Raw genomic sequence first — 26,383 nt, 5'->3', positions numbered from 1 at the left:
GAGAATAAACTTGCAGGGAAGCGAGGAAGCAGCAGACCACTTGATGATGTAAACAAGGTAAAAAACTTAAGTGATTACATCACAGCTGTAAATAGTTTCTGTGTTAGCGCGTGTAATAACAATATCACAAATAAAATGCATCAAGCCTACAAACATAGTAAAACATCACTTACTGTACAATGTCTGCTGTCATTAGGATGGCTGGGGCGTTCATATAATCCCATTTAGAAGAAGAATGTCTCACAATCTTCACAAAAAAGGGGCAGGGTGTTTCCGTGTCATCTACGCCAGTTTCGTCATCTAAAATGGTTGTCAAAGTGTACCAACGTATCAGAATACCTACCCGGACTTCTTCTGTCCAGGGGAGACGCGTTATTTATGATCGAGAATAAACTTGCAGGGAAGCGAGGAAGCAGCAGACCACTTGATGATGTAAACAAGGTAAAAAACGGAAGTGATTACATCGCAGCTGTAAATAGTTTCTGTGTTAGCGCTTATAATAACAATATCACAGATAAAATGTATCAAGGCTACAAACATAATAAAACATCACTTACTGTACAACGTCTGCTGTCATTAGGATGGCTGGGGCGTTCATATATTCCCATTTAGAAGAAGAATGTCTCATATTCGTCACAAAAAAGGGGCGGGGTCTTTCCGTGTCATCTACGCCAGTTTCGTCATCTCAAATGGTTGTCAAAGTGTACCAACGTATCGGAATACCTACCCAGACCTCTTTTGTCCAGGTGAGACGTGTTATTTATGATCGAGAATAAACTTGCAGGGAAGCGAGGAAGCAGCAGACCACTCGATAATGTAAACTTAGGCACACAGGGAAGTGATTAGATCGCCGGCGCTATAAATAGTTTATCTGTGTTAGCGCTTGTAATAACAGTATCTCTAATAAAATGCATCACGCCAACAAACATAGTAAAACATCACTTACTGTACAATGTCTGCTGTCATTAGGATGCCGTTGGCTGGGGCGTTCATATATTACCATTTCGATAAAAATTTACTCATAATCCTCACGAAGAAAAGGGGAGGGGTCTTTCCGTGTCGTCTTTGCCAGTTTTGTCGTCTCAAATGGTTGTCAAAGTGCACCAACGTATCGGAATACCTACCCGGACTTCTGTCCAGGGGAGACGTGTTATTTATGATCGAGAATAAACTTGCAGGGAAGCGAGGAAGCAGCAGACCACTTGATGATGTAAACAAAGTAAAAAACGGAAGTGATTACATCGCAGCTGTAAATAGTTTCTGTGTTAGCGCGTGTAATAACAATATCACAAATAAAATGCATCAAGCCTACAAACATAGTAAAACATCACTTACTGTACAATGTCTGTTGTCATTAGGATGGCTGGGGCGTTCATATAATCCCATTTAGAAGAAGAATGTCTCACAATCTTCACAAAAAAAGGGGCAGGGTGTTTCCGTGTCATCTACGCCAGTTTCGTCATCTAAAATGGTTGTCAAAGTGTACCAACGTATCGGAATACCTACCCGGACCTTTTCTGTCCAGGTGAGACGTGTTATTTATGATCGAGAATAAACTTGCAGGGAAGCGAGGAAGCAGCAGACCACTTGATGATGTAAACAAGGTAAAAAAACGTGAGTGATTACATCGCAGCTGTAAATAGATTCTGTGTTAGCGCTTATAATAACAATATCACTGATAAAATGCATCAAGCCTACAAACATAATAAAACATCACTTACTGTACAACGTCTGCTGTCATTAGGATACTGACGGCTGGGGCGTTCATGTATTCCCATTTAGAAGAAGAATGTCTCATAATCCTCACAAAAAAGGGGCGGGGTCTTTCTGTGTCATCTACGCCAGTTTCGTCATCTAAAATGGTTGTCAAAGTGTACCAACGTATCAGAATACCTACCCGGACTTCTTCTGTCCAGGTGAGACGTGTAATTTATGATCGAGGATAAACTTGCAGGGAAGCGAAGAAGCAGCAGACCACTCAATAATGTAAACTTAGGCACACAGGGAAGTGATTACATCGCAGCTGTAAATAGTTTCTGTGTTAGCGCTTGTAATAACAATATCACAAATAAAATGCATCAAGCCTACAAACATAATAAAACATCACTTACTGTACAATGTCTGCTGTCATTAGAATGCTGTTGGCTGGGGCGTTCATATATTCCCATTTCGATAAAGAATGACTCATAATCCTCACAAAAAAAAGTGGCGGGGTCTTTCCGTGTCATCTTTGCCAGTTTCGTTGTCTCAAATGGTTGTCAAAGTGTACCAACGTATCGGAATACCTACCCAGACCTCTTTTGTCCAGGTGAGACGTGTTATTTATGATCGAGAATAAACTTGCAGGGAAGCGAGGAAGCAGCAGACCACTCGATAATGTAAACTTAGGCACACAGGGAAGTGATTAGATCGCCGGCGCTATAAATAGTTGATCTGTGTTAGCGCTTGTAATAACAGTATCTCTAATAAAATGCATCACGCCAACAAACATAGTAAAACATCACTTACTGTACAATGTCTGCTGTCATTAGGATGCCGTTGGCTGGGGCGTTCATATATTACCATTTCGATAAAAATTTACTCATAATCCTCACGAAGAAAAGGGGAGGGGTCTTTCCGTGTCATCTTTGCCAGTTTTGTCGTCTCAAATGGTTGTCAAAGTGCACCAACGTATCAGAATACCTACCCGGACTTCTGTCCAGGGGAGACGTGTTATTTATGATCGAGAATAAACTTGCAGGGAAGCGAGGAAGCAGCAGACCACTTGATGATGTAAACAAGGTAAAAAACTTAAGTGATTACATCGCAGCTGTAAACAGTTTCTGTGTAAGCGCGTGTAATAACAATATCACAAATAAAATGGATCAAGCCTACAAACATAGTAAAACATCACTTACTGTACAATGTCTGCTGTCATTAGGATGGCTGGGGCGTTCATATAATCCCATTTAGAAGAAGAATGTCTCATATTCGTCACAAAAAAGGGGCGGGGTCTTTCCGTGTCATCTTTGCCAGTTTCGCTGTCTCAAATGGTTGTCAAAGTGCACCAACGTATCGGAATACCTACCCAGACCTCTTCTGTCCAGGTGAGACGTGTTATTTATGATCGAGAATAAACTTGCAGGGAAGCGAGGAAGCAGCAGACCACTTGATGATGTAAACAAGGTAAAAAACGGAAGTGATTACATCGCAGCTGTAAACAGTTTCTGTGTTAGCGCTTATAATAACAATATCACAAATAAAATGCATCAAGCCTACAAACATAGTAAAACATCACTTACTGTACAATGTCTGCTGTCATTAGGATGCCGACGGCTGGGGCGTTCATGTATTCCCATTTAGAAGAAGATTGTCTCACAATCCTCACAAAAAAAGGGGCGGGGTCTTTCCGTGTCATCTACGCCAGTTTCGTCATCTAAAATCCCTCCGGGGATGACCAAAAGACACCCAGGAAGTGGGAAGGAAATTGAGGAAAAGTCGGAAAAAGGTCCGAAATTGTTTAAAAATCCTACCCAGGATGGAGTTCCGTAAGTCCCACAGCGAGCTGCACGAGCTCCGGGACCCCCGGGGATGGCCGGGGGTCAAAGTGTACCAACGTATCAGAATACCTACCCGGACTTCTTCTGTCCAGGTGAGACGTGTTATTTATGATCGAGAACAAACTTGCAGGGAAGCGAGGAAGCAGCAGACCACTTGATGATGTAAACAAAGTAAAAAACGGAAGTGATTACATCGCCGCTATAAATAGTTTGTCTGTGTTAGCGCGTGTAATAACATCACTGATGAAATGCATCAAACCAACAGACATAATAAAACATCACTTACTGTACAACGTCTGCTGTCATTAGGATGCTGACGGCTGGGGCGTTCATGTATTCCCCTTTAGAAGAAGATTGTCTCATAATCGTCCCAAAAAAAGGGGCGGGATCTTTCCGTGTCATCTTTGCCAGTTTTGTCGTCTCAAATGGTTGTCAAAGTGCACCAACGTATCAGAATACCTAACCGGACTTCTTCTGTCCAGGTGAGACGTGTTATTTATGATCGAGAATAAACTTGCAGGGAAGCGAGGAAGCAGCAGACCACTTGATGATCTAAACAAGGTAAAAAACGGAAATGATTACATCGCAGCTGTAAACAGTTTCTGTGTTAGCGCTTATAATAACAATATCACAAATAAAATGCATCAAGCCTACAAACATAGTAAAACATCACTTACTGTACAATGTCTGATGTCATTAGGATGCCGACGGCTGGGGCGTTCATGTATTCCCATTTAGAAGAAGATTGTCTCACAATCCTCACAAAAAAAGGGGCGGGGTCTTTCCGTGTCATCTACGCCAGTTTCGTCATCTAAAATCCCCCCGGGGATGACCAAAAGACACCCAGGAGTGAACCATCGAAAGTGGGAAGGAAATTGAGGAAAAGTCGGAAAAAGGTCAGAAATTGTTTAAAAATCCTACCCAGGATGGAGTTCCATAAGTCCCGCAGCGAGCTGCACGAGTCCCGGGACCCCCGGGTATGACCGGGGGTCAACGTGTACTAACGAATCGGAATACCTACCCAGACCTCTTCTGTCCAGGTGAGATGTGTTATTTATGATCGAGAATAAACTTGCAGGGAAGCGAGGAAGCAGCAGACCACTTGATGATGTAAACAAGGTAAAAAACGGAAGTGATTACATCGCAGCTGTAAATAGTTTGTCTGTGTTAGCGCTTATAATAACAATATCACAGATAAAATGCATCAAGCCTACAAACATAGTAAAACATCACTTACTGTACAACGTCTGCTGTCATTAGGATGCTGACTGCTGGGGCGTTCATATATTCCCATTTAGAAGAAGAATTTCTCACAATCCTCACAAAAAAGGGGCAGGGTGTTTCCGTGTCATCTACGCCAGTTTCGTCATCTCAAATGGTTGTCAAAGTGTACCAACGTATCGGAATACCTACCCAGACCTCTTTTGTCCAGGTGAGACGTGTTATTTATGATCGAGAATAAACTTGCAGGGAAGCGAGGAAGCAGCAGACCACTCGATAATGTAAACTTAGGCACACAGGGAAGTGATTAGATCGCCGGCGCTATAAATAGTTGATCTGTGTTAGCGCTTGTAATAACAGTATCTCTAATAAAATGCATCACGCCAACAAACATAGTAAAACATCACTTACTGTACAACTCCTGCTGTCATTAGGATGCCTACTGCTGGGGCGTTTATATATTACCATTTCGATAAAAATTTACTCATAATCCTCACGAAGAAAAGGGGAGGGGTCTTTCCGTGTCGTCTTTGCCAGTTTCGTTGTCTCAAATGGTTGTCAAAGTGCACCAACGTATCAGAATACCTACCCGGACTTCTTCTGTCCAGGTGAGACGTGTTATTTATGATCGAGAATAAACTTGTAGGGAAGCGAGGAAGCAGCAGACCACTTGACGATGTAAACAAGGTAAAAAACGGAAGTGATTACATTGCTGCTATAAATAGTTTGTCTGTGCTAGCTCGTGTAATAACATCACTCCAGAAATGCATCACGCCAACAAACATAGTAAAACCTCACTTACTGTACAACGTCTGCTGTCATTAGGATGCCGTTGGCTGGGGTGTTCATATATTCCCATTTAGAAGAAGAATGTCTCATAATCCTCACAAAGGAAAGGGGCGGGGTCTTTCCGTGTTGTCTTCGCTAGTTTCGCCGTCTCAAATGGTTGTCAAAGTCTACAACCTTATCGGAATACCTACCCAAACTTCTTCTGTCCAGGTGAGACGTGTTATTTATGATCGAGAATAAACTTGCAGGGAAGCGAGGAAGCAGCAGACCACTCAATAATGTAAACTTAGGCACACAGGGAAGTGATTACATCGCCGGCGCTATAAATAGTTTATCTGTGTTAGCGCTTGTAATAACAATATCACTAATAAAATGTATCAAGCCAACAAACATAGTAAAACATCACTTACTGTACAACGTCTGCTGTCATTAGGATGCCTACAGCTGGGGCGTTTATATATTACCATTTCGATAAAGATTGACTCATAATCCTCACGAAGAAAAGGGGAGGGGTCTTTCCGTGTCGTCTTTGCCAGTTTTGTTGGCTCAAATGGTTGTCAAAGTTCACCAACGTATCAGAATACCTACCCAGACCTCTTCTGTCCAGGTGAGACGTGTTATCTATGATCGAGAATAAACTTGCAGGGAAGCGAGGAAGCAGCAGACCACTTGATGATGTAAACAAGGTAAAAAACGGAAGTGATTACATCGCAGCTGTAAATAGTTTGTCTGTGTTAGCGCGTGTAGTAACATCACTAATGAAATGCATCACGCCAACAGACATAATAAAACAACACTTACTGTACAACGTCTGCTGTCATTAGGATGCCGACTGCTGGGGCGTTCATGTATTCCCATTTAGAAGAAGAATGTCTCATAATCGTCACAAAGAAAAGGGGCGGGGTATTTCCGTGTTGTCTGTGCTAGTTTAGCTGTCTCAAATGGTTGTCAAAGTCTACAACCTTATCGGAATACCTACGTGTTATTTATGATCTCGAATAAACTTGCAGGGAAGCGAGGAAGCAGGAGATCCACTTGATGATGTAAACAAGGTAAAAAACGGAAGTGATTACGTCGCCGCTATAAATAGTTTGTCCGTGTCAGCTGTGTCTCGCCGTCAGCACCGTAGACAGAGGCGGTGACTTTTGCTCCTGCAGGTGCGCTGGCCACACCTCCCTCCACACACTGTTTTTTGGGGTTTTGTATACCAGCATTGCCAATTTCACCTGTATGCTCGTACAATCCACTTTTTTATGCACTTTGGACACCCTAGCTTTAGCATCTCCTGTTCACCTTCAGTCTTACTCGGCTTCTGCATTCACCTCACAGCGATACACTCCGCCACCGCTTGATTTTCACCCACATCCGTATCCTATCTCTCCTCCTGCTCCCGGCTGCTTACTGTTAAAGACAACAGATGATTAGATAAACCGCCTGGGAAATCGAATCCCCTAACAGCTGTGTCTCGCCGTCAGCACCGTAGACAGAGGCGGTGACCTTTGTTCCTGCAGGTGCGCTGGCCACACCTCCTTCCACACACTTTTTTTTGGCGTTTTGTATACCAGCATTGCCAATTCCACCTGGATGCTCGTACAATCCACTTTTTTGTGCACTTTGGACACCCTAGCTTTAGCATCTCCTGTTCACCTTCTGTCTTACTCGGCTTCTGCATACACGTCGCAGCGATACACTCCGCCACCGCGTGATTTTCACCCACATCCGTATCCTATCTCTCCTCCTGCTTACTGTTAAAGACAACCAACGATTAGACTAACGTGCCGCAGGTGAAATCTAATCCCCTGCCGGCTGTGTCTCGCCGTCAGCGCCGTAGACAGAGACGGTGACCTTTGCTCCTGCAGGTGTGCTGGCCACACCTCCCTCCACACACTTTTTTGGGGGGTTTTGTATATCAGCATTGCCAATTTCACCTGTATGCTCGTACAATCCACTTTTTTATGCACTTTGGACACCCTAGTTTTAGCATCTCCTGTTCACCTTCAGTCTTACTCGGCTCTTGCATTCACCTCGCAGCGATACACTCCTCCACCGCGTGATTTTCACCCACATCCGTATCCTATCTCTCTTCCTGCTCCCGGCCGCTTACTGTTAAAGACAACAGATGATTAGATGAACCGCCTGTGAAATCTAATCCCCTAACAGCTGTGTCTCGCCGTCAGCACCGTAGAAAGAGGCGGTGACCTTTGCTCCTGCAGGTGCGCTGGCCACACCTCCCTCCACACACTTTTTTTTGGGGTTTGTATACCAGCATTGCCAATTTCACCTGGATGCTCGTACAATCCACTTTTTTATGCACTTTGGACACCCTAGCTTTAGCATCTTCTGTTCACCTTCAGTCTTACTCGGCTTCTGCATTCACGTCGCAGCGATACACTCCGCCACCGCTTGATTTTCACCCACATCCGTATCCTATCTCTCCTCCTGCTCCCGGTTGCTTACTGTTAAAGAAAACCAACGATTAGACTAACGTGCCGCCGGTGAAATCTAATCCCCTAACAGCTGTGTCTCGCCGTCAGCACCATAGAAAGAGGCGGTGACCTTTGCTCCTGCAGGTGCGCTGGCCACACCTCCCTCCACACACTTTTTTGGGGGGTTTTGTATATCAGCATTGCCAATTTCACCTGTATGCTCGTACAATCCACTTTTTATGCACTTTGGACATCCTAGCTTTAGCATCTCCTGTTCACCTTCAGTCTTATTCGGCTTCTGCATACACGTCGCAGCGATACACTCCGCCACCGCGTGATTTTCACCCTTTGGCCCCGCTCATCCAGCAACAGGAGTTCATTAGTGTGTGAATAATTAGTTTCGCTTTTTTCGCAGGGCCTATTAATTATGAAAATGCAAAAAAAAAAGAAAAAGGAGCAGCAGTTTAGGACACAATAATGGCTTCAGAGAGTCGGCGTCTGAGCGCGGCCCGGAGACATTGCGGCAGTTATTCTTTGATTTGTTAACATTCCCCTCCGCGGCTGACACGCCAGAAATGCATAATGTGATATGACAGTAGGGAACCGTTTCCGTGTCGGAGATAGACTGTTTGAAAAAGGGAGAGAGAGAAAAAAAAAAAAAAAACTCTCCCTCCATTTACAAAACTGATGAATTGTGCCAAAGGAAAAGTAGACGGGAGATTTTTACAATCCAATTATGTCTGCTGGTGTTTACCGACAAGGTCCTCCATAATGGTCGTATAAACGTGTTTTTACAGCCTGGTGGTGAAAGTATGATGTGTATATGACATGTTTTCATAATACTGTTTTATTCAAGGGAAAAGCTGACTCTAAAACAAAAACAAAACAAACATCTTCTCGCCGAGTCAAGAGTTATATTTTAGCTAAAGAAGTTGTAGGGCTGAGTATTAGATAAAAAGATACAGGATTGCATTGCAATATTTTGATATTTCGATTTATTCTGCATCGTTCACTGGAAAATAGAAAATACATCTAAATAAGATGATCAAATATTGATATCAGTTCGATAACATTAAAAAAACCAAACTGTAATTTTCTAACTATAAGGCTCACTCGGCATAGCTCGGTTGGTAGAGCGGCCGTGCCAGCAACTTGGGGGTTGCAGGTTCGATTCCCGCTTCCGCCATCCTAGTCACTGCCGTTGTGTCCTTGGGCAAGACACTTTACCCACCTGCTCCCAGTGCCACCCACACTGCTTCAAATGTAACTTAGATATTGGGTTTCACTATGTAAAGCGCTTTGAGTCACTAGAGAAAAGCGCTATATAAATATAATTCACTTCACTACAGTGCGCCTTATAAGCCGGTGCGCCTAGTGTACGGCATCATTTTGGTTGTGCTTACCGACCTCGAACGCTATTTTATTTGGTACATGACAAGTAGATGGCAGTCACACATAAGAGATACGTGTAGACTGCAACATGATGGCAGTTACACATAAGATATAGGTGTAGACTGCAATATGATGGCAGTCACACATAAGAGAAATGTGTAGACTGCAATCCTGCGATGAGGTGGCGACTTGTCCAGGGTGTACGCCGCCTTCTGCCCGATTTTAGCTGAGATAGGCGCCAGCGCCCCCCGCAACCCCAAAAGGGAATAAGCGGTAGGAACTGGATGGATGGATGGATGGATGGATGGATGGATGCAATATGATGGCAGTCGCACATAAGAGATACGTGCAGGCTGCAATATGATGGCAGTTACACATAAGATATAGGTGTATACTGCAAAATGATGGCAGTCACACATAAGAGATACGTGCAGGCTGCAATATGATGGCAGTCACACATAAGAGATACGTGTAGACTGCAATATGATGGCAGTTACACATAAGATATAGGTGTATACTGCAATATGATGGCAGTCACACATAAGAGATATGTGTAGACTGCAATCCTGCGATGAGGTGGCGACTTGTCCAGGGTGTATACCACCTTCCGCCCGATTGTAGTTGAGATAGGCGCCAGCGCTCCCCGCAGCCCCAAAAGAGAATAAGAGGTAGAAACTGGATGGATGGATGGATGGATGCAATATGATGGCAGTCGCACATAGGAGATATGTGTAGACTGCAATATGATGGCAGTCACACATAAGAGATACGTGTAGACTGCAATATGATGGCAGTCACACATAAGAGATACGTGTAGACTGCAATATGATGGCAGTCACACATAAGAGATACGTGTAGACTGCAATATGATGGCAGTCGCACATAGGAGATATGTGTAGACTGCAATATGATGGCAGTCACACATAAGAGATACGTGTAGACTGCAATATGATGGCAGTTACACATAAGATATAGGTGCAGACTGCAATATGATGGCAGTCACACATAAGATATAGGTGTAGACTGCAATATGATGGCAGTCACACATAAGATATAGGTGTAGACTGCAATATGATGGCAGTCACGCATAAGATATAGGTGTAGACTTTAATATGATGGCAGTTACACATAAGATATAGGTGCAGACTGCAATATGATGGCAGTCACACATAAGATATAGGTGTAGACTGCAATATGATGGCAGTCACACATAATATATAGGTGTAGACTGCATTATGATGGCAGTCACACATAAGATATAGGTGCAGACTGCAATATGATGGCAGTAACACATAAGATATAGGTGTAGACTGCATTATGATGGCAGTCACACATAAGATATAGGTGCAGACTGCAATATGATGGCAGTCACACATAAGATATAGGTGTAGACTGCAATATGATGGCAGTCACACATAAGATATAGGTGTAGACTGCAATATGATGGCAGTTACACATAAGATATAGGTGCAGACTGCAATATGATGGCAGTTACACATAAGATATAGGTGCAGACTGCAATATGATGGCAGTCACACATAAGATATAGGTGTAGACTGCAATATGATGGCAGTTACACATAAGATATAGGTGCAGACTGCAATATGATGGCAGTCACACATAAGAAATACGTGTAGACTGCAATATGATGGCAGTTACACATAAGATATAGGTGCAGACTGCAATATGATGGCAGTTACACATAAGATATAGGTGCAGACTGCAATATGATGGCAGTCACACATAAGATATAGGTGTAGACTGCAATATGATGGCAGTTACACATAAGATATAGGTGCAGACTGCAATATGATGGCAGTCACACATAAGATATAGGTGTAGACTGCATTATGATGGCAGTCACACGTAAGATATAGGTGTAGACTGCAATATGATGGCAGTTACACATAAGATATAGGTGCAGACTGCAATATGATGGCAGTCACACATAAGATATAGGTGTAGACTGCAATATGATGGCAGTCACACATAAGATATAGGTGTAGACTACAATATGATGGCAGTCACACATACGATATAGGTGTAGACTGCAATATGATAGCAGTCGCACATAAGAGATGTGTGTAGACTGCAATCCTGCGATGAGGTGGCGACTTGTCCAGGGTGTACGCCGCCTTCTGCCCGATTGTAGCTGAGATAGGCGCCAGCGCTCCCTGCAACCCCAAAAGGGAATAAGAGGTAGAAACTGGATGGATGGATGGATGGATGCAATATGATGGCAGTCACACATAAGAGATATGTGTAGACTGCAATATGATGGCAGTCACACATAAGAGATATGTGTAGACTGCAATATGATGGCAGTCAAACATAAGATATAGGTGTAGACTGCAATATGATAGCAGTCGCACATAAGAGATATGTGTAGACTGCAATCCTGCGATGAGGTGGCGACTTGTCCAGGGTGTACGCCGCCTTCTGCCCGATTGTAGCTGAGATAGGCGCCAGCGCTCCTCGCAACCCCAAAAGGGAATAAGAGGTAGAAACTGGATGGATGGATGCAATATGATGGCAGTCGCACATAAGAGATATGTGTAGACTGCAATATGATGGCAGTCACACATAAGAGATACGTGTAGACTGCAATATGATAGCTTTCACACATAAGAGATATGTGTATACTGCAATATGATGGCAGTCACACATAAGAGATATGTGTATACTGCAATATGATGGCAGTCGCACATAAGAGATATGTGTAGACTACAATATGATGGCAGTCACACATAAGAGATATGTGTATACTGCAATATGATGGCAGTCACACATAAGAGATACGTGTAGACTGCAATGTGATGGCAGTCACACATAAGAGATACGTGTAGACTGCAATATGATGGCAGTCACACATAAGAGAGATGTGTATGAAAATAAACCTGACGAGACCCGCTCATTGGCAGTGTGCCTTATAATCACTTGTAAATGTCCTCCAATAAGCACACACGGTTGGTATTCTCCTCCATTTGAGTCAAGTTTTTGAAAAGCTGGTCAACTCGGAACTAGCAGCTACGCAGCAGCTAAGCACACAATAGCACACAAGCTAGACATATGTAATAATAATTGAACAATATTGTAGTGTAGAACGACATGTTTTAACAGTTATTTGGTGTCGAACCCCGTGATGCAGAGAAGGAGGCAGGCATTTGGTAAGTAAACATCATTTAATAAAGATACTAAGACAAAAACAAAACCAAAAGGGTACGAACAAAAAACACGCACATGGGCTGATATAACAAACTAAGGGCTATGAACAAACTAATCGGAAGCAGGGAACAAAAAACAGTAAGCTACAAAACATCTACCAACTATAGCTTACCGCTACGCTGCGTTCACACGACCAGTAGGAATGACAAGTAGAAAATGACATTAACACCACAATAATCCAGCCCTGACTGGAAGAGAAAACAGGTCTTAAATAGTGGCTGGCTGATTGACACCAGGTGTGGCCAGGTGCCGATCAGCCACAGCTGAGGGGACCACAGCACTCAAGGAGACAAACAGGAATGACAAGTAGAAAATGACATTGACATGACAATAATCCAGCCCTGACTGGAGGAGAAAAAAGGACTTGAATAGTGTTTGGCTGATTGACACCAGGTGTGGCCAGGTGCCAATCAGCCACAGCTGAGGGGACCACAGCACTCAGGGAGACAAACAGGAAACAAAACCAAAATAAGAGTGCTGACAGGAGCTAAAGACAAATGCAGAGGAAAAACTAAGACATAAACCAAAACTTTCAGGGACAAGCCTTACCGTTTTTGTCAATAAAAACAAGTATGGTTTGTGCAGCCCTTTGAGACACCAGTGATTTAGGGCTATATAAGTAAACATTGATTGATTGATTGATACTTACACATACAAAGTCTTGAAGGTAGAAGTGTATTAGAAGGTATCCAGTAACAAACGTGTCCGCGTCATTGAACTTACTTTGTCATGATCCCAAACTAATGACATTTTGTGGCTACTCAGGTTCTGATCTACGAAGAACCAAATATCAGACGTTAAACTATAAAGTAGTGTGGAGTATTAGCGGGTGGGTTACGTGGAATCTACTAAAACTGCGTGTGCAATTCCATCCAACAATCCATCCATTTTCTTCCACTTTTCCGAGGTCGGGTCGCGGTGGCAGCAGCCTAAGCAGAGAAGCCCAGACTTCCCTCTCCCCAGCCACTTTGTTCAGCTTCTCCCGGGGGATCCTGAGGCATCCCCAAGCCAGGCTGGAGACTTAGTTTTTCCAACGTGTCCTGGGTCTTCCCTGTGGCTTCCTACCGGTCAGGTGCCCTAAACACCTCCCTAGGGAGGCGTTCGGGTGGCATCCTGACCAGATGCCCGAACCACCTCATCTGGCTCCTCTCCATGTGGAGGATTAGCGGTTTTACTTTGAGTTCCTCCCAGTCATGACCCAAAGCTCATGACCTTAGGTGAGGATGGAAACGTAGATTTACCGTTAAATTAAGAGCTTTGCCTTCCGGCTCAGCTCCTTCTTCACCACAACGGATCGATACAGCGTCCGCATTACTGAAGACGCCACACCGATCCGCCTGTCGATCTCACCATCCACTCTTCTCTCAATCGTGAACAAGACTCCTAAGTACTTGAACTCCTCCTCCAATATTTGCTTCTTTTCTGTCTAACAATGTTAGTGTTTTACTTGTTTTAAGTGTTTCGGTCCTAAATGATCTCAGTAAGATATTACAGATTGTAACTGAGATTTTATGACCTATATTGAGTAAAATATGCTTGAAACTAGAATATCAGCTGTGTCTTCAGCACTCACAAGTAAAAAACTGCTTTTTTTTTCTTAAAAGTAATAACTTCTTATTTCAAGCATGAAATAAAAAATCCTGACTTTGACTTTTGTGTCTCACAATTCAAACAGACGACAGCCAAATGGACCATGCTGTTTTATTTCCAATGAAACAAGAGAACATTTGTACTCACATAGTAGTACAGTTGGCACAGGACAGTAAACCGACAGTTATTATTTAAACGTTTAACATGTGACGTTTCAAACTAATCAAACATAACAAGGAGGTGACGGATCAACTAATAAGAAGCCAAAGCTACAAGCTGAACTGCCCTTGATGCGCTGCGCTGCCATAAAAAAGTCCCCTTGGTGCACTCACAAACGATCAGAAACCCCCCAAACCATAGTAATTGCTACGTTGATAAACATTTAAGAAAGTAAATATTTGACTGGCTGTATAAGTTCGTAAACCCAAAAGTTCGCAAATAAGGGTTTCGTAATATGAGATCCCACTGCGATTTCTGTAGTCCTTGAGATATGCTATGCTAACTTTAAAGCAATTGAAGTGAATGAATTGACTCATGATAAGATGAACATATGGTGAATGTTTACATTCAACTTGGAGAAAGCAAACCACCAGGTTTAAATAAATAATGGTCGAGTCCATAATTCATTAGGGAGGCTTAGTTGGACATTTGCATATGGACTGGGGTAACTCTCTCACAAACAGAGGCAATACATTCAGACTTTGAAATGCAAAAGTGATAGCACCATCCTGGAGGAGAGACTCCACGTCGTTACAACATATATAGGTTGTTTTCCAGTCACATACACGTGAACATATCCTTACATGGTCAGCTTATACCCTCCTGAATAAATACACACCGAGACAGAGAAAGAAGGAATATAAGAAGATGGTTGGGCTCCTCCGAATTAGGAATACTTATTTTTTTTACCTGAGCTCCTCCAGGTACCGCAGATCTGTATAATGATGCTTGCTTGTTATAAAATTAATAAAGTACCACTGATAGTCACACACACCAGGTGAGGTGAAATCACAATCTGCATTCGACCCATCCCCTTTTAGGTGAGGGGAGCAGTGAGCAGCAGCGGTGGCTGCGCTCGGGAATCATTTTGGTGATTTAACCCCCAATTCCAATCCTTGATGCTGTGTGCCAAGCAGGGAGGTAACGGGTCTCACTTTATAGTCTTTGTAATGACTCGGCCGGGGTTTGAACTCACGACCTACCAATCTCAGGGCGGACCCTTTAACCACAAGGCCACTGAGCAGGTTTAATAAGGCAACTTTTTGTTCAGCAAAAAAGTTTTTCTCCGTCGCCCTTCTGCCCAGGTGGGGATGACAAGACCAGAAAGACACATCATAATATTTTCCATCCATCCATTCCGGGCAGAAGGTGGTACCCCTCCTTTTTAGACCAGTTGATCTGCCGCTTCTATCCTTTCTCCTATGTCCCCCCTCCCTTGTGGAGGGGGTCCGGTCCAATGACCATGGATGAAGTACTGGCTGTTCAGAGTCGAGACCCAGGTTGGACCGCTCGTCAGGACCCAGGATGGACCGCTCATCTGTGTATCGGTTGGGGATATCTCTACGCTGCTGATCCGCCTCCGCTTGAGATGGTTTCCTGTGGACGGGACTCTCGCTGCTGTCTTGGATCCGCTTTGAACTGAACTCTCGCGGCTGTGTTGGAGCCACTATGGATTGAACTTTCACAGTATCATGTTAGACCCGCTCGACATCCATTGCTTTCGGTCCCCTAGAGGGGGGGGTTGCCCACTTCTGAGGTCCTCTCCAAGGTTTCTCATAGTCAGCATTGTCACTGGCGTCCCACTGGATGTGAATTCTCCCTGCCCACTGGGTGTGAGTTTTCCTTGCCCTTTTGTGGGTTCTTCCGAGGATGTTGTAGTCGTAATGATTTGTGCAGCCCTTTGAGACATTTGTGATTTGGGGCTATATAAATAAACATTGATTGATAGTATTTTATACGTAAGTAGTAAAACCTTAAAGTCACATCTTAAGTGCACAGGGAGCCAGTGCAGGCGTAATGTGATCAAACTTTCTTGTTCTTGTCAAAACATGAAACAAACTCCCTAGACTGTGGCTTGAATAAACAAATGGCATGAACTATGGACAGGGCAAAACAAAAACTCGCTAACTGTAGCATGAATGAACAAAAACTTACTTGGCACGGCATGAAGCATGAAAAGAACAGAGGCATTGCATGAAACAATGACGCCAGGCTGACTGACTGGCGACGGCAGGCTTAAATAATGCCTCTGATTAGTACTCGGGTAGCAGGTGAGCGGCCGAACACTAATCAGAGACAGGTGATTATACAACCTAGGTAACCAAAACAAACTCAGGGAGGTGCACAAACAGGAACTAAAGGAGTCCAAAAATACAAAAACATGATCGGGACCACGGATCACGACAATTCTAGTTTCAAGTATGTTTTACTCTACATGGGTCATAAAATCTCAGCAACAAGCTGTACTATCTGACTGAGATCATTTAGGACCAAAACCCTTAGAACAAGTAAAACACTCTCACAAAAAATCTGCTTGGTGGCGCAGTGGAAGAGTGGCCGTGCGCAACCCGAGGGTCCTTGGTTCAATTCCCACCTAGTACCAACCTCGTCACGTCCGTTGTGTCCTGAGCCAGACAGTTCACCCTTGCTCCTGATGGGTGCTGGTTGGCGCCTTGCATGGCAGCTCCCTCCATCAGTGTGTGAATGTGTGTGTGAATGTGGAAGTAGTGTCAAAGCGTTTTGAGTACCTTGAAGGTACAACCCAATTATCTTATCCGACAGAAAATAAACAAATATCACCCTTATTAGAGATATTTAATCTTACTTATAGTTCAGTTTTTGCAGTGTGGGAGGAAGCAGGAGGGGGAACCAAACTCCACACAGAAAGATCCCGAGCCTGATTGAATATTTTCTGACATTAATTCTACACAACAACGGTCCATGTCTCAGTTGTTGTACTTTTTTGCAGGTCCGCAGTCAGGACACCGCCGCCCCGATCGGAGCATTCATGTGGCCCCTGCACTGGTCCATGTGGGTGGGCATCTTCGTCACGCTGCACCTCACCGCCCTCTTCCTCACCCTGTACGAGTGGAACAGCCCCTTCGGCATGACCCCCCACGGGCGGAACAGGATGCGCATCTTCTCCTATTCCTCCGCCCTCAACCTCTGCTACGCCATACTCTTCGGACGCACCGTCGCCACCAAGGTAAGGCTGCTCTCATCTTCCCGATCCATATCAATCAATGTTTATTTATATAGCCCCAAATCACAAATGTCTCAAAGGACTGCACAAATCATTACGACTACAACATCCTGGGAAGAACCCACAAAAGGGCAAGGAAAACTCACACCCAGTGGGCAGGGAGAATTCACATCCAGTGGGACGCCAGTGACAATGCTGACTATGAGAAACCTTGGAGAGGACCTCAGATGTGGGCAACCCCCCCCCCCCCTAGGGGACCGAAAGCAATGGATGTCGAGCGGGTCTAACATGATACTGTGAAAGTTCAATCCATAGTGGCTCCAAGACAGCAGTGAGAGTCCCGTCCACAGGAAACCATCTCAAGCGGATCAGATGTGGGCAACCCCCCCCCCCCTCTAGGGGACCGAAAGCAATGGATGTGGAGCGGGTCTAACATGATACTGTGAAAGTTCAATCCATAGTGGCTCCAAGACAGCAGTGAGAGTCCCGTCCACAGGAAACCATCTCAAGCGGATCAGATGTGGGCAACCCCCCCCCCCCCCCCCTCTAGGGGACCGAAAGCAATGGATGTCGAGCGGGTCTAACATGATACTGTGAAAGTTCAATCCATAGTGGCTCCAACACAGCCGCGAGAGTTCAGTTCAAAGCGGATCCAAGACAGCAGCGAGAGTCCCGTCCACAGGAAACCATCTCAAGCGGAGGCGGATCAGCAGCGTAGAGATGTCCCCAACCCATACACAGGCGAGCGGTACATCCTGGGTCTCGACGAGCAGTCCATCCTGGGTCTTGACTCTGGACAGCCAGTACTTCATCCATGGTCATCGGACCGGACCCCCTCCACAAGGGAGCGGGGGACATAGGAGAAAGAAAAGAAGCGGCAGATCAACTGGTCTAAAAAGGAGGTCTATTTAAAGGCTAGAGTATACAGAGGAGTTTTAAGGTGAGACTTAAATGCTTCTACTGAGGTAGCATCTCGAACTGTTACCGGGAGGGCATTCCAGAGTACTGGAGCCCGGAATGAAAACGCTCTATAGCCCGCAGACTTTTTTGGGGCTTTGGGAATCACTAATAAGCCGGAGTCCTTTGAACGCAGATTTCTTGCCGGGACATATGGTACAATACAATCGGCAAGATAGGATGGAGCTAGACCGTGTAGTATTTTATACGTAAGTAGTAAAACCTTAAAGTCACATCTTAAGTACACAGTTTTAAGGTGAGACTTAAATGCTTCTGGTGGATGTAGAGAAGTAATGAAGGTAGAATACGACGTGTTTCTTCGAGAGCAAGAAAGCCGCCAGGATGATTGAGAAGAGGATTTAAGAGGGTTTGCAGCACAATGAAGACAATACCAAAATGTAACCAGGGAACAAAGAAGATTGATTGTGTGAGAGGTTCTGAATGTGAGGCAGTGATGGAGTTGAGAGGTGTCCGGACAGAGATTGAAAGAGTTATGACACGATTAGGATGAATGAAGTCAGTGGCAAACAAGAACAATGTGCAAAGTCGCCTGGAAAGTAACTAGACGGCTGACAGAAAGCAGTCCGAGTCGGGTCGAAGGGTTAATTGTGCAAGCGGCGATGAGGAATGGAGCGGGAAGAGGGTGACGTGGTGAGGCGTGAGGGCCAAGACGGAGAGCCTGGTCCCGCTAGTAGGAAGAAGAAATGCTGCTGCAACACTCTGTAATGATTTACTAGCAGCTACTAAGGCTCCTTGTCTTACTGCCTCTGACAGATTTACAGCCAGAGTGAATAAAACGCCGCACTTCCTAAAATTATATGTTTCGGAGCAAAGTCTTTGATTTAAAACTTTACTCTCTTCCGTTCCTCAGAGGACCTCGTTGCAGACTATCGAACAGGAGTCGCAGGAGCACGACCGATTAAGACGCTGAGCTCAAGGCCCGGTGTGACCAATTCTAGTAAAACCAGGTGGACTGGCGCTTCATTCTCAGTAATGCGGTTACAGAACCTTCTCCACTTATTGTATGGAATTTTGTGTTGGGACCAAAAAGACAGGGTTGTGGCATTAAGCGGCAGAAAATAATTGCTTCTGGGTGGTTCCCTGAGTGGTTCCCCACCCATCTTGCTGTCACTCTGGGCTAGGACCAAAAGGGCAAGGTCATGGACACAAGCGTCAGAATTGAATTACCTCAGTAGGGTTTCGTTGGTTGTCCTTACAGATAGACCATCTGTCATCTGTGGATGAATATTGGTAACATTTTCCACGTTGTTCTTCCAATTGGGAGACGATTGCCTGGGTAGTACTTGGACTTGTGGGAGAGACCAAGTCCCTCAGCTGGCCTCGGATTGCCTTGAGGAAGTGGATTATGATGTTCAAGTCTTGTCATCCTAGACTAGATTAAACTTCTCCCCCATGAGCCTAACTTGTACCATCTACTTTGGGCCGAGACCAAAAAGACAAGACTGTGGACACAAGTGGTAGAAATTAATTGCCTCCGCCTGGCTTGCGGCGTCGTCAACTATCACCGGCTGATAACTCTCCATAATTAAGGGGAGTGTTTGGGGTTTAACTAAGACTTGCTGGAAACTTCCTAAAATTATATGTTTCGGAGCAAAGTCTTTGATTTAAAACTTTACTCTCTTCTGTTCCTCAGAGGACCTCGTTGCAGACTATCGAACAGGAGTCGCAGGAGCACGACCGATTAAGATGCTGAGCTCAAGGCCCGGTGTGACCAATTCTAGTAAGACCAGGTGGACTGGCGCATCATTCGCAGTAATGCGGTTACAGAACCTTCTCATCTTATTGTATGGAACTTTGTGTTGGGGCCAAAAAGACAGGGTTGTGGCATTAAGCGGCAGAAATAATTGCCTCTGCGTGGTTCCCTGGGTGGTTCCCCACTCATCTTGCTGTCACTCTGGGCTAGGACCAAAAGGACAAGGTCATGGACATGAGCGTCAGAATTGAATTACCTCAGTATGGTTTCGTTGGTTGTCCTTACAGATAGACCATCTGTCATCTGTGGATGGATATTGGTAACATTTTCCACGTTGTTCTTCCAATTGGGAGACGATTGCCTGGGTAGTACTTGGACTTGTGGGAGAGCTGGCCTCGGATTGCCTTGAGGAAGTGGATTATGATGTTCAAGTCTTGTCATCCTAGACTAGATTAAACTTCTCCCCCATGATCCTAACTTGTACCATCTACTTTGGGCCGAGACCAAAAAGACAAGACTGTGGACACAAGTGGTAGAAATTAATTGCCTCCGCATGGCTTGCGGCGTCGTCAACTATCACCGGCTGATAACTCTCCATAATTAAGGGGAGTGTTCGGGGTTTAACTAAGACTTGCTGGAAACTTCCTAAAATTATATTTTTCGCAGTAAAGTCTTTGATTTAAAACTTTACTCTCTTCTGTTCCTCAGAGGACCTCGTTGCAGACTATCAAACAGGAGTCGCAGGAGCATGACCGATTAAGACGCTGAGCTCAGGGCCCGGTGTGACCAATTCTGTGTGTGAGACCAGGTGGACTGGCGCTTCATTCGCAGTAATGCGGTTACAGAACCTTCTTAAGTTATTTTACAGAACTTTGTGTTGGGACCAAAAAGACAAGGTTGTGGCATTAAGCGGCAGAAATTAATTGCCTCTGCGTGGTTCCCTGGGTGGTTCCCCACCCATCTTGCTGTCACTCTGGGCTAGGACCAAAAGGGCAAGGTCATGGACACGAGCGTCAGAATTGAATTACCTCAGTATGGTTTCGTTGGTTGTCCTTACAGATAGACCACCTGTCATCTGTGGATGAATATTGGTAACATTTTCAACGGTGTTTTTCCAATTGGGAGACGATTGCCTGGGTAGTGCTTGGAATTGTGGGAGAGACCAAGTCTCTCAGCTGGCCTCGGATTGCCTTGAGGAAGTGGATTAGGATGTTCAAGTCTTGTCATCCTAGACTAGATTAAACTTCTTCCCCATGAGCCTAACTTGTACCATCTACTTTGGGCCGAGACCAAAAAGACAAGACTGTGGACACAAGTGGTAGAAATTAATTGCCTCCGCATGGCTTCCGGCGTCGTCAACTATCACCTGCTGATAACTCTCCATAATTAAGGGGAGTGTTTGGGGTTTAACTAAGACTTGCTGGAAAAGTCCTAAAATTATATGTTTCGCAGTAAAGTCTTTGATTTAAAACTTTACTCTCTTCTGTTCCTCAGAGGACCTCGTTGCAGACTATCGAACAGGAGTCGCAGGAGCACGACCGATTAAGACGCTGAGCTCAGGGCCCGGTGTGACCAATTCTGTGTGTGAGACCAGGTAGACCGGGGCATCATTCTCAGTAATGCGGTTACAGTACTTTCTTAAGTTATTTTACCGAACTTTGTGTTTGGACCAAAAAGACAAGGTTGTGGCATTAAGCAGCAGAAAATAATTCCCTCTCTGTGGTTCCTAGGGTTGTCTTTAAAGGTCATCTATCATCTGTAGATTACTCCTGCAAACCTCCCTGGTGAGGTTTTCCAGGTTGTCCTTCCAATCCGGAGGACACTGCCTGGGTAGTACTTGTGGCTTGGGAATGGGAATGGGTTTGGTACCTTGAGAATGCTTTGGGGAGGTTGTTTTTTTACATTCAGTTCTTGGCAACCATGATCCTGTCCGTCGCTTCTACTAACCCACCCATCTTGCGGTCACTCTGGGCTGGGATTGAAAGGACAAGGTCAGAATTGTGACTTTTCCCGACTTTTTCCTCATTTTCTCTCCCACTGTGTGGTTTCATTGCTCGTCCTTACAGATAGGGTGGGGAGCTTGACCATCTGTCATCTGTGGATGACTCTTGGTAACATGTTCCAGGTTGTTCTTCCAATTGGGAGACAATTGCCTGGGTAGTAATTGGAATTGTTGGAGAGACCAAGTCTATCAGCTGGCCTCGGATTGCCTTGAGGAAGTGGATTGGGATGGTTCAGGTCTTTGCACCCTAGACTAGATTAAGCTGCCTCCCCATGACCCTAACCGTTACTTGTACCATCTACTTTGGGCCGAGACCAAAAAGACAAGGCTGTGGACACAAGCGGCAGCAATGAATTGCCTCCGCTTCTGGGGTCGTCGTTAGAGATCAGGTGAGGATGCTCGGTCAGTTATCACCTGCGGTTAACTCTCGATAATTAAGGAGAGTGTTTGGGGTTTAACTAAGACTTGCTGGAAATGGACTGTGTCTATTAGCTGGTTTCAGGATACCTTTGGGAAGTGGCCACAGTTAGAGAGGTGTTGGCATCCTTTGGACTGGATTTAACATTGCTGCCCCTTGGCCCTAACCCGGATAAGTGAGATATTGTCTTGGCAAACAACACAATGTCAAGAGGTCATTCCGTATCAGACTGCTCATCTTCACAACAAAAGCTGCGTCAATGTCAGCGGAACTAAGCACGCCATCGCAAACCCACAATTATTCCCCGTCCCAGGAGAGAAGCCATGCAAATGACTCTGGAACAGGAACAGAACAGAAGTTATTAGGGAGACCTTCCCCCCCTCATTGAAAGGTTGCAGGTTTGATCCTGGATGATGAACAGATCTGTGGTCATTAGCGAGCTCGCGACCCGTGAAAATGACCTTGTTGGAAATGCCGAATCAGAGCCAATAACAGTTGCTTTCTTCGCGAGGCTACGTTGTTAAAAAGCTGCAGAGGAAGGTCTTTACTTCAAATTAGCTCCTGTAGCTTTTTTCAGTAATCGCATACGACAGTGTTTACCCTCAGTGTCACCTATCAGAAATATATTATACCTGGCTGCTTCGGTTCAAGCATTCTAAGGCCTGAGAAAGTCCAGGGTGAAGATATGTTTCGACTTTCATTAAAGCGACAATGTACCGGAATATGACTTAAAGAAATAACCGTTTTTAAATCACACTGACAGAACTTTAGCATGGAGTCAAATGTGACACATCGTCTGAGCTCTCTCGGTTTTGCATGTTCACATCGACTGTCCTGATTGTCCTATTAGGCTAAAAGAAGGGATAAGTGACAAGTGTATTGCGTTCTTCCCATAACTCTTGAAACTATGTGGAGTAAAAAGCACATAAAAGTGTATCTCATGTGTGCTGATATTAGGGTTGGGTACCTTTCACATTTGAACCGGTACCTGGGAATCAATACCACTACTCAACAGAAGTGGGTAGAGTAGCCAGAAGTTGTACTCAAGTAAGAGTACAGTTACTTCAGAGATGTATTACTCAAGTAAAAGTAGGGAGTAGTCACTCAAATATTTACTTGAGTAAAAGTAAAAAGTATGTTGTGGAAAAACTACTCAAGTACTGAGTAACCTGATGAGTAACCTGTTTGTTTAATGATTACGGCAACAAATAATGCACAAAAACATAAAAATAGCAATGAGCAAATTCAGAGCCAGGAATATCTCTTAAGCAACTAAAACAATAATATATATTAAATAATAGTACATTAAAATAAAAAAAAAATAAGGCACATTGAGCCACAATAACTTAACAGCACCATAGGCTCAGTAGGCATTGATTGATTTGATTGATTGATTGATTGATTGAAACTTGTATTAGTAGATTGCACAGTACAGTACATATTCCGTACAATTGACCACTAAATGGTAACACCCCAATAAGTTTTTCAACGTTTATCAATTACTTAATAAATGACCAAGTCGAGGTGATCTACCTCATATATACATATACACATATATCATATATACACACAAATATCATATATATATATATATATATATATTTGCCGTTTTTGTTGACATGTTAAAGGTGTTTTAATGAATATACATGCATGTTTAACATATAGATTCCTATCTTTCACGAAGACAAGAATATAAGTTGGTGTATTACCTGATTCTGATGACTTGCATTGATTAGAATCAGACAGTATAGTGCTGATAATGTCCACGTTTTCAAATGGAGGAGAAAAAAAGTTCCTCTTTTCTGTCTAATACATCATGAAAGTGGTTGGTTTTTGGCATCTTATTTGTCCAGCTTCCATATTGGTTTTTATACACTTTACAAGAAATACATTGGCGGCAAACTCCGTAGCTTGCTAGCTTGTTTGCGCTGGCTTTCGGAGACTCTTATTTTGTTAGCACAGGCGTGATGGAGCGGCACTTTTATTGTGAAGACAGGAAGTTTGCGATCAGTCTTTAGGCTTTTGACGGGAAGTACGGTTGAAATAAAAAGTGTCTTTTTTCCTTTCATTTTGATTGATTGATTGAAACTTGTATTAGTAGATTGCACAGTACAGTACATATTCCGTACAATTGACCACTAAATGGTAACACCCCAATAAGTTGTTCAACATGTTTAAGTCGGGTCATGTGACCGCCTGGCTCTGTTTGATTGGTCCAACGTCACCAGTGACTGCATGTGATTGGTGAAACGCAGGCATGCGTAGATTCTACTTTGAATCTCTGTCATTAACTAAAACAAACATTAACAGATCGATAAACAAAAGTAGCGAGTAGCCAGCTGAATGTAGATAAATGGAACGGAGTAAAAGTAGCGTTTCTTCTCTATAAATATACTCAAGTAAAAGTAAAAGTATGTTGCATAAAAACTACTCGTAGAAGTACAATTTATCACAAAAGTTACTCTAGTAAATGTAACGGAGTAAATGTAGCGCGTTACTACCCACCTCTGTGCACAACGGTATATAGTTTCCGTACTTTTACTATCGTAATTGTCTTATAAAAATTGAATCGATTTTTTATTGGAACATTTAAAAAAGAGCTGACTTTGATAACTTCTTCTTAGGTGTTATATATTGTTTTTTTATTACATTTCTGAGTCAATTACTTTGTTGGAAGTAAAATTGCAACATTACTGACTGACTGAGTCCGCTCTCAGTGCTGCTGGATTGATGGCCAAATTTTACATAAGAAACAATGTAAACATGAATAATTGGTTCGAGTCTTGACAAAAGTCCTCATTTTATATTAAAAAATTCCCAATTTTTTTTCGAGAAAAATGGTGAACCACGTGAATAGTCTGAATGAGTTGAAATGGTTGATGTTGACATTTTTCAAATCGGTTAAGAAATGTTGATGTAGTAACATGTTGAATTGAATTCCTGGAATTTTGAGAATTTGGAATTTTTCCGGTTCACAAAAATACTTTGTTTTGTTTTTTTTCCTAATTAAGAGGAATATTTTGATGAAGTGGGTTGAAAAATAGGGAAGGTTTAGTCCCGAGAAAAAAAAAGGTTTGAAATATGGACTTTGCAAAACCAGGATTTTTGGAAAATCCTGGAATTTTTTTTTTAACTTAGAAGAAATGTACTTTGAATTTCCAGAAGGGTGGAATGGGTTGAAGGTGGAATGGTTTGAATAGGTTGAAAAGTGTGGAAATGGTGGAAGCTTGAAAAATGGCCAATTCATTTTGAATGAGAAAAATGTCCCGGAAAACTTGGAATTCTGGGAATTTTTTAAACTTTTCAACAGAAAATTAGAACGTTTGAATCAGATGAAAAATTTGGGGATTGTGGAACTTTGAAGAATGTCACCCTGATTTTAATGGGAATTTACAAAACATCGGGGAATTTCGGGAAAAACTGGATTTTTTTTTAAATGGTAAAAAACTTGGATTTTTTGAATGAGTTGAAATTAATGGTGTTTAAATGTTTCAAATCGGTTGAGAAATGTTGAAGTACTAACATGTTGAATTGAGAAATGGTATTACGGATTTTCGGGAAAACCGGGAATTTTTCCGGTGGAAAAAAAAACTATTTTTATGTCGTAGTTAAGAGGAATGTTTTGACGGTGGAACAGTTGAAGTGGGTTGAAAAAGGTGGGAGGAGTATTCACCAGAAAAAAAGGGTGTAAATAGCGCTTTGGAGAACCAGGAATTCTTGGAAATCCTGTAATTTTGTTGAATTTGGAAAAAAAAATTGTTTGAATTTCCAGAAGGGTGGAAGTGTTTTGAACGTGGAATTGTTTGAACAGCTTGAAAAATGTGGAAATGGTGGAAGCTTGAAAAATGGCCAATTCGTTTTAAATAGAACAAATGGGGGAAAAAAAGATTTAAAAAAAGGAATTATGG

The 26,383-nt window shown here is 43.4% G+C and overlaps 1 protein-coding gene across 1 annotated transcript in view; it reads left to right on the top strand.

Moving 5' to 3' along the window:
* The window catches only part of grin3ba (glutamate receptor, ionotropic, N-methyl-D-aspartate 3Ba), a 200,537-nt gene that overhangs the window by 82,673 nt on the left and 91,481 nt on the right, over nucleotides 1–26,383 (top strand). The window contains exon 12 of the mRNA XM_061893810.1: nucleotides 17,151–17,387. Coding sequence (XP_061749794.1) covers nucleotides 17,151–17,387 — 237 coding nt within the window. The remainder of the gene's footprint in view (nucleotides 1–17,150; nucleotides 17,388–26,383) is intronic.

Source organism: Nerophis ophidion, linkage group LG03, assembly GCF_033978795.1.
Source record: "Nerophis ophidion isolate RoL-2023_Sa linkage group LG03, RoL_Noph_v1.0, whole genome shotgun sequence".
Lineage (NCBI taxonomy): Eukaryota > Metazoa > Chordata > Actinopteri > Syngnathiformes > Syngnathidae > Nerophis > Nerophis ophidion.
This window is presented reverse-complemented; position numbering and strand designations above follow the sequence as displayed.